The sequence below is a fragment of the Spinacia oleracea genome, chromosome 2 (assembly GCF_020520425.1).
Source record: "Spinacia oleracea cultivar Varoflay chromosome 2, BTI_SOV_V1, whole genome shotgun sequence".
Classification (NCBI taxonomy): domain Eukaryota; kingdom Viridiplantae; phylum Streptophyta; class Magnoliopsida; order Caryophyllales; family Amaranthaceae; genus Spinacia; species Spinacia oleracea.
The window spans coordinates 103,116,162-103,132,120 of record NC_079488.1 but is presented as its reverse complement, the minus strand read 5'-3'; the positions used below and the strand labels follow the sequence as shown (position 1 = coordinate 103,132,120).

The 15,959-nt window shown below is 35.3% G+C and overlaps 1 protein-coding gene across 2 annotated transcripts; it reads left to right on the top strand.

The window, feature by feature from the left end:
• The first annotated feature begins 5,103 nt into the window (after nt 1–5,103).
• LOC110789173 (AUGMIN subunit 7) lies at nt 5,104–12,610 on the top strand. Of its 2 annotated transcripts, none has more exons than XM_056837572.1 (10): nt 5,104–5,335; nt 5,410–5,603; nt 6,740–6,825; nt 7,543–7,604; nt 9,067–9,158; nt 9,321–9,446; nt 10,111–10,201; nt 10,749–10,856; nt 11,367–11,465; nt 12,193–12,610. In XM_056837572.1, the coding sequence occupies exons 2-10, from the start codon at nt 5,470–5,472 to the stop codon at nt 12,385–12,387; spliced, it is 993 nt and encodes a 330-aa protein (XP_056693550.1). In that variant the 5' UTR covers nt 5,104–5,335; nt 5,410–5,469; the 3' UTR covers nt 12,388–12,610. The 2 variants fall into 2 exon arrangements, with proteins under 2 accessions (XP_056693550.1, XP_021849517.1); XM_021993825.2 differs by having other exon boundaries at nt 5,105–5,335; nt 5,457–5,603.
• Nucleotides 12,611–15,959: the final 3,349 nt, after the last annotated feature.

Here is a 15,959-nt window from a genome sequence, read left to right as displayed (position 1 = left end):
AACAAATTCAAGTGGACACTCTTCTATCCAAATTAAGACCTCTTCAAAATTGAGAGAGGCCTTTACAATGGTGTGTGCCACCTATTACATGATCTCTTAGCAAAATGAAAAGTACAAGCATCAAAATTAACAACTAAGGACAAAGTGTCTCTTACAATTATTTGAGTAATGGAGATTTCAATTGTCTTCCCTGTAAATGGATCATTTTGCTAAGCTTATACTTCCTCTGATTTTTAATGCTTGCAACGTTTGAGTATTTTACACTATTTACATATTCTATTTTGACTATTGTTTGTGATTTATATGTAAGATAAAACATAATCATGTAGGATGTTGTTAGATTTGTCTCAATTTGTATTTTCAAAACATTAACTTTTTATAATTTTTTCTTAAAGAGAATCAAACATATTAATGATCAAAGTTGTGCATAGGCATACGTAAAATTGATTAATGTTAAGTATTAAAATCGGAAGATGTATGAACTTATCTAAACATATAAGTCAAAATAAATTAATTGTACAAACTCTAAGTTACATCAATTAGACCGACTCCTCGTCGATGCACCATTTGACAATTACGGAGTAAGAGGCTGTTTGGCCAAGCTTCTCTAGATGTTTCTCTACTTGAGAAACAATTTTTGGGCCAAAAAAGGGGTAAACAAAGAGGAGAAATACTTCTTAGAGAAGCCCAAAATAGCTCCTAGGAAAGAAGAGAAGGAGAAACACGAATTTGGAGCTTCTCCAAAGTGTTTCTCGGGGAGCTGTTTCCCCTCTTTAATGAGATAATTTTTCGGACTAAAATATACTTATCTTTTAACAATATTCCTTAGAAGTCCCATCTAACCTTAATACTCCCCTCCCTTCTTTCTCTCACCTTCCTGAAGAGAAGCCCAGTACTACTCCTTCGTTCTCTGCTCCAACGCCTCTCAGTCTCATGAACATCTAAAATTTTAAAAAATCAACTCTACCTCACGGGAAGATGCAACCAGGAAATCCACGACCACCGGCACCATCTTTTCGTCCACCTAAAAAGAGTTCAGTAGTTGGCAAGGTAAATTCAAACAATTTGTAGATCTATTCATCTTTTGTAATAATTAATTATCCTAAAAATTTCTTAATTCTTCTAAACAGGGGAAAAATATTGCTGGTAATTCTCTTCCTTTACCTACACATCCAGCACACAACTCTTCTAATGAGGTGAGATTTGTTAAATTTTTTGTAGATTAATAATCTTGTGGTTTCATGTCATTTTTTATGTTTTTTTCCACCAAAAAGTGTCCAGATTAATTGGTTCACATGTATTGATTGATTTATATCCAGATTATTGCTCTCAGTTCAGATGATCTATTAGCAATTTCGTATATTCTTTCTTTGTTTATATTGGTTCAAATCTAGATTTTGTAACCCAATTTTGGTTCATACGAAAAAAAAAGGGGAAAAATAATTTCTTGGATTGTGTTATACACCTTTACTCCAAATAAGATCATATTCACCTTAGCTTCCTGTATATGAGAAAAGTAAGGTAAAGGAAGAAAGAGCAACAGTTGATAAAAATGGGTACAAAAGTCCTTAATTAACAATGACAAATCATGAAAGCTAGACAAGCATGGTTATTTGGTTTAAAGTAGAGAAACAACCTTTCTTTATTTCCTCGTGCTTCATTATCATATACGTTTGGGTATTGGGTGTATTTTTCAATCTACTCTTATGAATTTAGATTAATGATCAACAATTAAAGAGAGCAAAAGCAACTTGGACTGATCAATCCACTAAGATATATTGTGAGGTATGTGCTGAAGAGGTGACTACAGGGAATAGACCACACACTCATTTTAACAAAATTGGTTGGAGTAATATGATTAAAAAGTTCTATGAACGAACCGGAAAGAAATTTGATCAAAAGCAATTGAAAAACAAGTGGGAGAAGTTGAAAATTGAGTATACTACATGGAAGAACGTAGTTGACAAAGAAACTGGATTAGGATGGAATCATGGGAAAAACACAATCGATGCACCAGACGGTTGGTGGGAAAAACAGGTACTAGTAAAAGTAACTCTTAACTTTAAAAAAAAAATCCCACTTTTTTTAACTAGTTGTAATTAATTATTTTTTGTATTATGTAGGTGAATCCCATTGTTGCAAAGTTTCGATATGGTGGCATACAAAATTTAACCGAGTTAGAGATTATGTTTAATAAGATATATGCTTCATCTACCACTTCATGGAACCCTTACTCACAAGAAGAAACAGAAGTGGAAGACGAGTCAACACTATGATATGATGAAGATGTGGAGCAAGTGGACATCACTCTTGATGATAGTACAACTCAAACTGAAACACAATGTCAACAAATCGAAAGTGAGGGTATTGAGATGACGAAAGGAACTGGGAAAAAATTACAGATGGGGAAGAAATCTAAAGTTAGCCAGCTAAGCTAATGCAAAAAGAGCTAAAACGTATTGTTGGAGCAATGGAGAGCTTTTCTCAATCTAGTGCCACAATAACATCAAGAAGAACTGACCAACCTGGTTGTACCATTCAAGAGTGTTTAGTTTTGCTAGCTACAACTCTAGGGGTAGAGTTAGGAAGTGAACTTTATATGCTAGGAACTCATTTATTTGTCAAACGAGAATATAGGGAGATGTTTGTTGCTATTCCAGATGAAGATATAAGGAGTTCTTGGCTTGAACAAGAATTAATTAGAGAGAAGAACCTAGAAATTAAGGGAGAAGAACACTTCTCGAAGTTAGGTCTTTTTTTTTTTTTTTAATGTAGCATTGTCTTTATGTTTTCATGAATACTCTATTTAATTACTTTCTTGTAACAGACTCCGTTTCTTTATATATCTAAGTTTTTTGGGTTTTTTTCTTATTGTATAATGCTTCTTTTATCAGATTAGTTCAAATGGAAGTGATAATGATGACGAACTGGGTTCAAATGGAAGTGAAAGTAATGACGAACCGGGTTCAAATAGAAGTGATAATGATGACGTACTGGATGCGTACTCGGAAGAAGAAGACCATCAACAAATGCTATTACAAGAAGAGTTGAGGGGAAAACAAATGATGTTATATGCTTTTACAGGGGTAGCGATACTAACCAAATACTATCTCAAGTATTTGGTTAAACAACCCCCTAGAGTTTCACTGTGTTCTGGATGGCAATGGCTACAAGAAGTTTTATCTACTCCAGGTGAGAGCTACAGAATATTGAGGATGGAACCTCATGTGTTTCTCGGTCTTGCCAAATTATTGTTTGACAATTATGGTTTAAAGTCGACTAGGACAATGCTTGCCGAAGAAGCACTTGGTATCTTTATATATTTATGTGCTCAATTTCAGTCTAATCGTAATATGCAAAATAGATTTAAGCATTCTGGTAAAACCATAAGCAAGAAATTTCATGAAGTTCTCAAGGCAATGACGAGGTTTTTTAGAGACATTGTAAGGCCCTTGGATCCTAATTTTAAAGAGGTTCCTGTTAAGATTAAGGAGAATTACAAATATTGGCCATGCTTTAAGAATTGTATCAGTGCCATTGATGGCACACATATTCCATGTGTTGTTTCCGAAGAAGATAAAATACCGTATATAGGGCGCAAGGAATACACAACTCAAAATGTTTTGGCGAATTGTGATTTTGATATGCTTTTTACCAATCTTGTTGTTGGGTAGCCTGGATCGGTTCATGATAATCACATTTTAAAAGATGCAATGGAAGATAAAAAGAAGGCTTTCCCTCATCCACCAGAAGGTATTATACTTACATTGTATTGTGTGAAATGAACCTTATCTATTTATCTGTCATTATATCATATCTTTTCTCATACAAGAAAATATTACGTTGTTGCTGCGGGTTATCCTAATATGAAAGGATTTTTGGCTCCTTTCAAAGGTGAACAATATCATGTTCCTGACTTTCGTCGTTCAACACAACCTCCAACGGGTTACTATGAAATTTACAATTATACACATTCCTCCTTGAGGAACGTTATTGAGAGGACGTACATTTGGTGTGTGGAAAAAAAGATGGAGGGTTCTCTCACTAATGCCTAGCTTCCCATTAGAAACACACAAAAAAAATAGTTGCGTCAACAATGGCTATGCATAATTATATTAGAAGACATGCACTTGAAGATTTGGAATTTGATAAGTGTGACGTGGATCCTAATTATATTCCACGGGTTGAAGGAGAGGAAATTTTTATAGGGACTTCAACTACTTCCGGAGATGAACATGATGGTTCAATGGACGATGATAATATGGAGTCCATTCGCCATAATATTGCAGCTTTGTTAATAAAAGGCCGTGGAGTGTAATGTTGTTCTAGTTTATTAGTTTTGTAGTAATGAACCTATAATTAAAACTTTTGTATATGAATATATAAAACTCTTTAAAGCTTATATATTGATTTTGGATTATAAAATTGTATAATTACAAAAATGTTAAAATTTTGGATTTCAATTTTTTTTTTTTTTTTATAATATACCTAACATATAAATATTTACAAAATATGTTATGGGCTAAAAGATATTTTGATAAATAATGGGCTTGAAACTGCTAAACTAAATAATAGGCCAAACACTATAAAACTGTTTCCCGAAAAATGTTTCTCAATATATGCGATCAAACATAACTATTTCTCAAAATTAATTCTATAGAAACTGTTTCTGCAAAATTACTTCTAAAAATCAGAAACGTACAGTAGCTTGGCCAAACAATGCTTAAGGCTCCGTTTGGTAGGGCGTAAAACGTTTTCATGGAAAACGATTTTTCCCTTTTTAATCATTTTACGTTGTTTGGTTGGGTAAGGGATGTAAAACTATTTTCCATTACTCTCTCAAAGATGGAAAACTCTTTTCCATTTGAAAGGAAGGGAAACCACTTTTCCTTCTTTCCTCCTTACCTCCCTCTCCTTTCTTCCCCTCAATCTTCACCATTTTCACCCATTTTCCTTTAAGTTACCAAACAAAGGAAAATTAGTTTGGAATTGTGTTTTTCCTTGAAAACCATTTTCCATGGAAAATCGTTTTACAATGAAAATGTTTTACGCCTTACCAAACGGAGCCTAAGTAATAAGTATATGTGTGCACTTCTAAATCCGCGTGCATAGAAAACTTATCTCTAGTAATATCGTAAGTGAGTCCAAAGAGTCGCTTTTAGTTCATTTTAAAAACTTGAAATCATAGCCGGCTAATAACGCCGGCCACCATCTCCGGCGCTCTCTCACGGCTGATTGCCGATTTTCTCTAAACCCTAAATTCGAAATCTTCCCCTTTTCATCCATTACGACCGATTAACTCTCATTTCCGGCAACATTTTTCCGCAATTCATAGGTAAGATCACAGTACCAATCTATTGCTTCCTTTCTTTGATGATTCTTCGAAAATTTAGCCTAAAAAACTTCCAGATTCGTGTTGAATGTGTCGCATTGCATGTAATTTCGGGTAATTGTAGTGAAAGTGGTGCAATGGCGGCGAAACAAATGGAGGAGATACAGAAGAAGCTGGCAATGTTGAATTATCCAAGAGCTAATGCTCCTGCTCAGTCTTTGCTGTTTGCTGGAATGGAGCGTTACGCCCTTCTTGAGTGGCTATTCTTCAGGTTCAGTTTCTCCTCTTCTTCTTACTCTTCTTTTGGATCCTAATTTAGGAGAATTGCCTTGTTTGTTGAAGCGAATGGAGGAAGATGATCTTTGTTGACGATATCTTTTGGTTCATGCAGCTGATCCCATCCTGTCTGGATTAAAGCTTTGACATTGTTTTTAATGTTGACTTGTTCACAACGGTTAATTTGTGTTGCATTTTAATGATCTACGAGAGAATGTTTGTATAGCATCTATCATTCAAATTGTAGATAGAAGCCCGGGAGTAATTTGATTTTGTTTTAATTTGGACCAAGTAGAAATCAGCTTATATCACTTGTTGATTTATCTGAATGCCTAAGAGTGGAGGATTAGTAGTTTATAGCCGAGATGTACACCCGCCGTTAACTGATCAATCACTTGGGTCATAACTCAAAAGGATCACTGTCCCTCATATAGTTTTAGAGGGAAATAACCTAGGTTTTTTCTAGTGGTGTTTTTAGATGGCTAATGGAGTGTTATCTGATTTTGAGTTAAAGAAGCACTACAAATGAAAACTCAGTGGTATAATTTTGGATATTGTGATGTTGATAGATCTTTTACAAATTTAAGGAAAATAATAAAATTTCCCTATATGTGTTATATAAAAATGACTTGGTGTAAACATTGCTAATAAATTCAAAGATAAGTTGTTGGGCTCAACTGAGGATTTGGTCTTGCAGCTCTATATCAGCTGCAAGCAGGAATTTTTGTTTGCAATGGTCAAATTGAAGGCATGAATCTCTTTGTGGAGTGTTAAATGTAAGGCATAAATTTTGTGGAAGAAAGAAAATATAGCATTCAGGCATGATATCTACAGCTCTAATTTTGTGAGTTTCTAAATTATTTTGGCTTGAGAAATGCAAATTGTTGGTTTCATCACTCTGAGCCAATAGGGATTTTCTTTTCTCACTTCAATTTATTCCTTGCTGGTTGCTAGAGTTTGAGTACCACCTATTTGGGGTTTGCAGTTTACTTTTAGTTTTGTTTCTATGTAACTGCTGCTGCACGCTGGTTCTTTTTGCAGGGGCCTTCATTAACAGCATAAGTTTCTTATCTTTCCTCATTCTTGTAACACATACTCCCATTAAATCTCTTCGGCTTTATTTCTTTATAGGTTGTTGGGTGACAAGTCACCCTACTCTCAGCAAAATCTGCAAGGAGATGGTGTAGACCGTGACGAAGAGACTTCTCGCATCCAATGTATGTTCATTGACCTTTATTTGTATTAAGGAAATTTATCTACCAAAACTTGCTGATCTTTTTATCCAAGTGCGGGAAACTATGTGTGTGATGGACTTCCAACTATCATTTGAGTCATTGCTGTATAGATGATTTAGGTGCATCATTATTTGAAGAGCTAAGTAGAGGCAAGAAATTTCTGCTACTTACACACCATAAAGGAGCCACACAGTCACCTAATTTTCTTATTCTAACATGATTTTTCTTTTTACCCGACTGCTCGTATCATTCAATTGTGAATCTAGGACTTCTTTGCAGAGTTGTCTGACAGAGTGGGGTTTAATGGGGGTAAAAACTAAACTCTAACAGCCTTCAGCTGGAAAGAATGAATGCTTAATTGCATAGGGATTATGTTGCTTGGGCCTCTTCCTAATCAGTCCGTGGTTTACTGGTCTAGAAGTCTTTCCTGTGCCCAGTATTGGAACTATTCTCTTTTATTCTCTAATTTGGAACAGTTGTAGTGCTTCTGAAACCTGCATTATGTCACTGTTTTTTGTTCTTACATTATGGTTTAAGATGATGCTTTTGCTCAATACTCTCTTCTTATCACTTTTATATTTGTCTCTTGCTGTTTCCTTTTTGAAACTATGACTACGTGTTATTAGTACAGGCTGGGTAGTGCTTGTAAATGCTGGTTTAGAGTACCAATAAACTTAACTTGAATTTCTCATTTCACAGACTTGGCAGAAATCGCTAAATTTCTTGGCATAACAACCACTGTGGATACAGAAGTCATTCAAGTAAGTTAATTCATTTCCCAACAATAGTCTTCACGAGCTCAGAATTTTCATATCCTGGGATGTATACCAGGATGAAAGATACTAAATTAACCGGTGCACTTTGACTGGCACAAAGTTTAATGAAGGTTAAAATAAGATGTAAGTGAGGTAAATGGAGAGTAAACAATTGTAATAAAAGATAGTGGGGTTATTAAAGTATTCAAAGGAAAGAAAAGACAAAGAATAAATGATAAATTATTACCAGTGGGGTCCTTGGGGTAAGAAGAAAATTATAAAATAAGGGGGAAAATTACCATAAATGGAAAGTGTACCAATTAATAAAATACGGCCGATTATGGAAAGTGCACCGATTAATTATATACGAAGGGAGTAAGTGTTATAAACATGTAAATTTTGGAGTAAATTTAATTCTCTCTTTATGGCACCGTTGATTTATCTATATGATATGAGCTTCTGGAGAGATTCTGGCATTTCTTTGGTACAATGATCAATATCTCTAATCTATAAGTAATTAGACCTAGGATAACTTTTTCATAACTTTAGAACGTTCTTCACAGCATTCTATATTGTCAAGGGGAAGAGACTTTCTATTGACATGTGAATTTGGGGAGTAGTTAACACAAGTTTCAGTTCTTTGCAGGCTGCGGCTGTTGAATTTTTTATTTTTATTTTCATGAGTTTTTGCAGAACTTTTGGCTGTCTCTTTATCGCGATGTTCTTGTCTCTTTGATGTTGCATCCGTTCTAGTCTGCATCATTTTTATCTGCAAACATTCTGTGGCTCTAGGGCGTGATAAGTTGTACATATGCTTTGTAATCTTTCTGTACATCACATATCACTCTATGACTATCTACAGTCTGCATCATATTTGATCCCTTATCATTCTGTTGTAAGAAATTTGCTACTTCTATCTCTCATTCGTGTAGATAAGGCTTACCACTAGAAGTTGGGTGTAAAATACAGTACTTTGTTATTTATCAGGTGTTAATAACCTGAGTTTTTCTTTTGTCATGATTTTCCACATTATTTCTTTTCCCAGACATCCATTTGACTGGCTTCTTCTTTGCCTTCTCTATCAACCTTCTTGCCTTTTCTTTTATTGGGAGAGTGTCTTTCTTCTATTTTCTCACGTGTCTGCTAGTGGCTTGTGATGTGTGTATGTGCCCGTTAGTCATAACTATTAGAATCATATCGAGAGTATAACTTTCATGCACTACAGAAATCTTGATGATATAATGTAGGCCAGTAGTATTTAATTATGTCTGCAACTTTAGGACCGCTTTATTCGGTGTAATTTTATTTTGGGTGTGGTGGACGGTGGACCTGGTGGCAACTCCTCTTTAGAAATTAATTAGTTGCATTACAGGGGTTAGCCTGGCTAGCTGTGTCAGATTCATTGGTAATTCGTCTGCTTGATTGATGATCAACTGTTAATAAGCTTAAACGAACATGTTTCTACCAGGGACGTGGAAGTTATGAAGACCGCACAGAAATGCTTAGACTCATTGTTGATCTTGTTGAGGCCAGCATATGTGCTGATAATCCCGACTGGAGGTAGCAATATACTAGATACTTCGTGTTAGTTTACTTTGTTATTTCTTGCTATTTAGAGATTTAGTTAGGGCCATGATCTCAACCGTAATTTAAGGAAGTCTTGTTAGTTCCCTATTTCTTCATTCTTTTTTCTCTTATATGTTTTCCAATCGTACTCTTTAGTGTTGATGAGCAGGTGACAAAGGACATACAACTAATTGATGCCATTGCAGAAAAGCAAGCACAAATTTTCTCGGAAGAGTGCAAATTGTTTCCTGCAGATGTGCAGATACAGTCCATATATCCCTTGTAAGACATTTCTTCTGCACGTTCTTTGTGTTTCCTAGTTACTAGTAATGGCCCGAGCAAATATTTACATGTCAGGAAGGGAATATGTATTAAAAAAGAAATACAGTAAGTAGATTGACTTGTCTGAAGCTGGGCATTTTGTCCCTGTCGGAACCTTTAATATGCATTGCTACCAATTGCAGAAGCTCGTAATTTTCGTCAGTTGGACAATTATGACTTCAGAAATGTGGAATTCATTTACAAGAATTGGCTTTTGTAACTTCGTTCCTTATGTAACCTCTGTATTTTAAATTTCATGTAGTGAAATTTTTTGCTTTTTGTTCCCTAATTATCTTGGGACTATGGCTTTGTTGTTGTTGTTGTTGTTGTTGTTACCTAATTGGCCTTTACAAAAAAAGGTGTCTACCTTGAATGTTGATTTCTTGCATAGTTTTGGAATTCAGAAGATGTAGCTGATGGATGGATGATGGATTGGTTCTGATTATAATAAATTTGAGGAATATATCTTATGTTGGCACTGTCAAATATTGGCTAATTAATATTGGTTTTGTTCTGTCTTTTGCGTCACACAATCATCTTCATGTGATTGAATCTGTGGTTGTTTGGTCCTTAGTGGAAGGTGCTTCCTTTCAGCATGCTTATAAGTTAAACTGCTCACTCGCAGGCCAGAAATTGCTGATCTGGAATCAAAGCTGTCAGAACTGTCAAAAAAACTCCTGACTCTCCAACAAAACGTTGATGACTTGGCATCAAAGGTCTGTTGGTTTTTCAGAAATTGAGTCATAGAAAATGATGTTATTGGGACCCTTGCATCATCATTGCTACATGATTATTTTGAGGATTTTGTTCTAAGCAATGGGAGCTTGGGATCTGTGTAATTCATAGCCATTCGCTTTTTTTTTATAAAAAAAATCTTATTTCTGGAAGTGGCTGGTGAGGCTCTTGTATTCAATGTTCTTTCCAGTTCATGATCAATTTTTCAAATATTATGAGCCTTACTAAAGGTTTTGCGACCCTTTTATGTGAAAGGGAATCAAAAGGATCAATATGTGAAACATTTTACATGCTTCTTATCTTCTGAGGGAAAGGGTTGCTAACCTATCCCAACAGGAGGACCAACATTTGCGATTGTATAGCTGTGCACCCTCATATTGCCTACCAAAGTCCTTTGCCTTCCTTTGCTCCCCCCCCCCCCCCCCCCCCCCCACACACACACACACAACCCTTCATTTGTGGCTACACATAACAAATACACCCTCTTTTTTTTCTTCTTACTTAATGTACTTTTATGTTTTGTTTCAGCATGCTTATAATCCGGATGAAGATTATGCAGAAGTAGAAACAAAGCTGCGTTCTCATTTGGAGTCTTTTCTGGAAACAGCCAGATCCTTCAATGTGATTTACACAAAGGTAATAATTAGCTTTGAATTTTATTTGGAGACCCTGCGGAGTTTGCCAAATGATACCCTAGGAAAGTCAATCTACTGATGAGTTTATGATATTGAGAGATTTGCAGCGTACTTCGCTATGCTAAATGTGTACCGTTTGCTGTTTAAATCTTTAAGATTATCTGTCATACTAATATGTTATCTGGCCTACTATATGAATTTGATCCAAGGGACCAAAATGATACTTCATTTTTTCTAATTGCCACGCTTTTCATTTTTAAGGAAGTTTCAATATAATTGCTTGTAACCTATTTGCATGTGATTTCTCTCAAGCTCTCTCCAGGTTATGTCCAGAACCATTAGATCACAGGGCTGTGATGTGAGATAAAACTAAAACTTGTCATCAGAAAACGTTTGAGCCACTATCCATTTTTGCACTTTATGCTAATATTTTTGGTTCAATCATGTCCTCTTCATTATGCTAACCAGTGTATTTACCTTTTTTTGGATATTCGAAATGTGTGCTTTGTAGGAGATACGCCCGTGGACTCACATGATGGAGGTACCTCAGCTTCATGGTTTTGGTCCTGCAGCAAATAGGTTACTAGAGGCTTACAAAATGCTGTTGAAGGTACTACTTAACTTGTTTCTCCTATTATTTTTGGATGTTCCCCTTTAGAGGATGCATCCCCTCCTCTTTCTGCTGACAAATCTGAATAGTCATAGCAGAAGCTGTTGTTTCAAATTTTGGCATCTATAAAACCCGTCTTTCTCGCCGTTTGCTTCTTAACGCTTGTTTGGATTTGGGGGTATGGGGTGCTGGAATTCTAGTTCAGCAATAACTGGTAGAAAGAAGTAAATGGAATGTTTGGTCAGATTTTAACACACTATTTTAACGAGTGTGTGAGGCTGCGTGGAAGCAGAATTAAGGCATTTAGTTATGATTGCATTAGATTCAGATACCTAGTCACCCTTTCACTGGAATACTGTTCTTGGTGAGAAGAATAAAAAGAATCTAAAAGAAAAGAACAGCAGTTTGCTGTGTGTGTTCTTAATCATTTCAAAGATTGGTAGTTGAAAGGGCTTGAATTGCAATTTGCAGTAATAAGTAGAAATGCAAATCCCTTTTTGTTTTTTTTTTTTTTTAAGTAATAGGTAACAAGAATCGAGTTAAGAGACTTCAGTTGCTTGGCCATTTTAGTAAATAGGGAGTATGCCCTTTTAACTTTTGTAAATAGTTTTTTGTTTGTATTATCCATAAAATGTTTGATTATCCTTCCAAAAAACAGAAAAAGGCTAGTGTATAGTTTTGGCTAGTGTAGGTTGACACTGATTGCCTTGAATATTGGGTTGTGCAGTTCCTGGGAAATCTAAGGAACCTTCGAGATTCACATGATGCAGTAAAGGCTGGTTCATCCGAGACAGTTGGTGGTGAGCCTTCCTCTGTCGTAAGAATAATATCCGAGTGTGAGTCATCTCTCACACTGTTAAATCGAGATCTTGGTATACTTTCAGCCTCTATTGCTCGTGAACGGGGTGAACTAACTTCATAGCCTCCCCAATAACATTCATATACTGCTGTATTCACGAGATCATTGTTTTGTATAGTGTGGTGTAGTTTTGAGTGTTCAAATCTGTTTTATCGCAAAATTGTAGTGTAATAGAATTTTCTTGTTAAATCAAATTGATCTTGAGGCCCCTTCTACCTTGTATTGTATAATTTGTATCCGCAAAATGAACTTGTATGGCTGTATATGAATGTTAGACCTTTTGGCATCGATTTTTCCTTGACATGGTGTGGTTGTGCCAATTTCCGATACCAGAGAACATTGGTACACCGCCCTCCTAAATAGAGAGCTTTCACATTGGTAGAGTGATGATCCAATACTAGAGATCACACATGACTACGGCCTTGCTATCTTATTGTAAACTAAGAATTGAATTAATCTTATATTCTTATCTTCACATCCTTCTCAAGCCTCACCAAGAAAGAAAGAAAAATAGTAAAGAGGGCTTTGTGAATTTGTGTTGTTGATTGGATGCTTCTAAAAGGAGAATACTTGGAAACTTATAAAGACTAGTTGTTGGACCGCGCGCTAGCGCGCGCGGTCCCCCAAGATATCGAAATCAAATGGCAAAACGAACTAAACAAATAGATAGAACAATTAATATAACAATAAGCTATTAGTTGAGTTTCAAGAGTCCTATTTGCAAAAGGCATTAGTAAAGAACATATATGTAGCATATAGCTACTTATTCTTATAGAAATTCTCAAAACTAAAGAAAGTTTATACACAACAATTAGTTCGTGGTATACTAAACAAATGGAAAGGTTTACTGACGTTCCAAAATGCTCTTCTGCTTCTTCATGAACAAATGTCTTGAGGCGCAATTGCAGAACAATGTTCCTAGAAAGAGTCGTCGCTAGGTTAATTTTGATTAGGAAGTAGAACGTGCCTAGTGTTTCGAGCACATCTTTGAAGTCGTTTTGATCAACCTGACAATAGACATGCTTCACCAGTTGGTAAGTATATCACAAAATTAAATTTTAGAAGTAAATTGAAAGTATAAGTTCGAGAATAGGTTAGAGGGCAGATCTTGTATATTCTAAATATTTTTTTAGAATTTTTAGAGAACGTGTTAAAAAGGCATTGTGTCGGTATGCCAGTTCCATCACAGAATCGAAGTTCAAAGTATCTTCCCTTTCTTATGTCTTGTGTGGGTTGACAAGTTTTAAAGGTTCTTTTTAATTGCTTGAGAAATAATTGTTTTTGGATAAATAATAGCATACTAAAAGCTCTTATCCTAACTTAAACTGGTATCCCTATACCCCCCCCCCCCCTAATTTTTAGATCATATCACAGTGAGATGAGATTATACACATCCTTAATTTGTTCCCAAAGGAGTTTCAATATATCTGTTTTCAGGGATTCCAACGAATATATACCAAACTATAATTTCATTCCTTTCCATCTCTCCCTCTCCTTCCCAATCCCCTTATCTTCTTCTCTATTTGTGTTTTATGGTTTGTGAATTCTGAAAGGTTTCTTCAGAATTGCCTATGCGTTTTGGTTATATATGCATTGAGGTTGCGAGGAGTGATTCAGGATTATTTTTGTGTCAACGGAAGTATACTCTTGATATTATTTCGGAAGCAGGTTTTGCGGCTTTACCATTGAACAAAATCATCGTCTTGGCCTAGCTGATGGGTCGTTAATGAAGGAGCCTGAGGCTTACCGCCGGCTTGTAGGCTGCCTGGTCTATTTAGTTGTGACTCTTCCGGACCTTGCTTATTCGGTCTATATCTTATCACAATTCATGCAGGAGCCTCGAGTTGACCATTGGGATGCAACATTGAGAGTTGTTCGGTACTTGAAGGGTACACCAGGGCAGGGTATCCTATTACGTGCTGATAGTAATTTAACTTTGCAAGGATGGTGCGACTCAGATTGGGCAGTGTGTCCCATCACTCGTCGTTCTTTAACAGGTTGGTTTGTGTTTTTAGGTCATTCGCCTATTTCATGGAAGACAAAAAAAACCAACACACTGTTTCTCGCTCTTCCGCAGAGGCAGAATATCGCTCCATGGCCGCGATTACATGTGAATATGGTTAAAGGGATTGTTGTTGAGTTTAGGAGTTCATCATCCTAAAGTTATTCCATTATTTTGTGACAGTTAGTCCGCTTTGCACATGGCTAAGAATCCGATTTTTCATGAGCGCACAAAGCACATTGAGGTTGATTGTCATTTTGTTCGTGATGCTATAGTAGATGGTGTAATTGAACCATCTTATGTATCCACTTCCTCACAGCTCGCTGACATGTTTACTAAAGCTCTTGGGAAGCAACAATTTGATTTTCTTTTTTCCAAGTTGGGCATTTTTAATCCCCACACATGCTCCAACTTGAGGGAGGGTGTTACGAAAATTAAATGTTATACCTAATTAATTAAGAAAGTAATAATGTTCTAGCTGTTATGTAAGTTACAAAGTATTAAAAGTATTAATGTTGTAGTTGTTACGTAAGTTAGAAAGTATTAGGAAGGTTAGTGGGTTTAGGAAACTCTTTGATTTTCTTATCCTAGTTGTTTCGTACGCCCTGCTTGGAAATTGTGGGTGTATAAATACTCTTGTTCATCAATAATATTGGGGGAAAGCTTTTCCCTTATATAATATTTATCACTTATGAATCAGAAAACAGAAAAGAGAGAAAGTGAAAAAAAATGTGGAAATTTGTTGCTTACAAGGTTTGAACCTTGGTTGATTGAAGAAGTATGATAGAGCTTGCAAAGGGAAGGAATGCAAAACATTTCCTTAGGAATAGTGAATTTCATGAATTTGTGACTCAAAACACTATTGATAAGCATAGTGTTGCAAATGTGAGTATTTTAAAGGTTAGAGATAGATTAGCTCATTCACGTCACATGATATGGTAAGTCTGAATTCATGAAAAACACATGAACTCATGAAGCCTTATTTTATTTTCTCTTTTCAAGTTAACCAAATTTATGTTCCCTCATTGTTGCAAATGAAATTAACTTTTAAAAAAAAAATATAATTATTTGGTTATCTTTTATTCAACTTATTTTGCAAGAAATTACCTGAACTTATTATCTCAAATAAGTCAAAATAAGTTGAATTAAACGATGCGCAACTCTTTGATAATATTATTTCTTTGTTATGTTTATCAGAAACCCGGTTGTAAATTTGTATTACTCCGCATTATGACTATTCCTATTCTAATAAACGGAGTAATAACCTAGTTACGTTTCACAAATTCTTATTTACAAGTGGTGTACAATTGTACACCGGAGTAAAAGTTGACTTAAAGTGCTAAAAAGTTACATTTATATTGGTAAAAGTTATCTATATTAGTGATTCAATTTTTCATTCTAATAAAAGTTATTTCTTCAAAATCACTAATAATGTATAAAATTAATCATTTAACCCTTTTAAATGTTTATTTATCAAGTTTTTTTACAACATACTACGTAAAAGTTAATCAAACCCATTAAAAATTACAAAAAAATTAGGTAAAGGTTACAAAAAATTGGGTAAAGATTACTTTGGTGTACAATAAATTTATTATACACCTTGTGCGTACACTCGTACAAGACCTCCCCGTTA

Bases quoted from the DNA above. Each gene is read 5' to 3' on its own strand.
- LOC110789173 (XM_056837572.1), top strand. From the start codon at position 5,470: ATGGCGGCGAAACAAATGGAGGAGATACAGAAGAAGCTGGCAATGTTG. The intron at 9,159-9,320 runs GTAGCAATATAC...CGTACTCTTTAG, and splicing joins GCTGATAATCCCGACTGGAG to TGTTGATGAGCAGGTGACAA. The intron at 9,447-10,110 runs GTAAGACATTTC...GCTCACTCGCAG, and splicing joins ATACAGTCCATATATCCCTT to GCCAGAAATTGCTGATCTGG.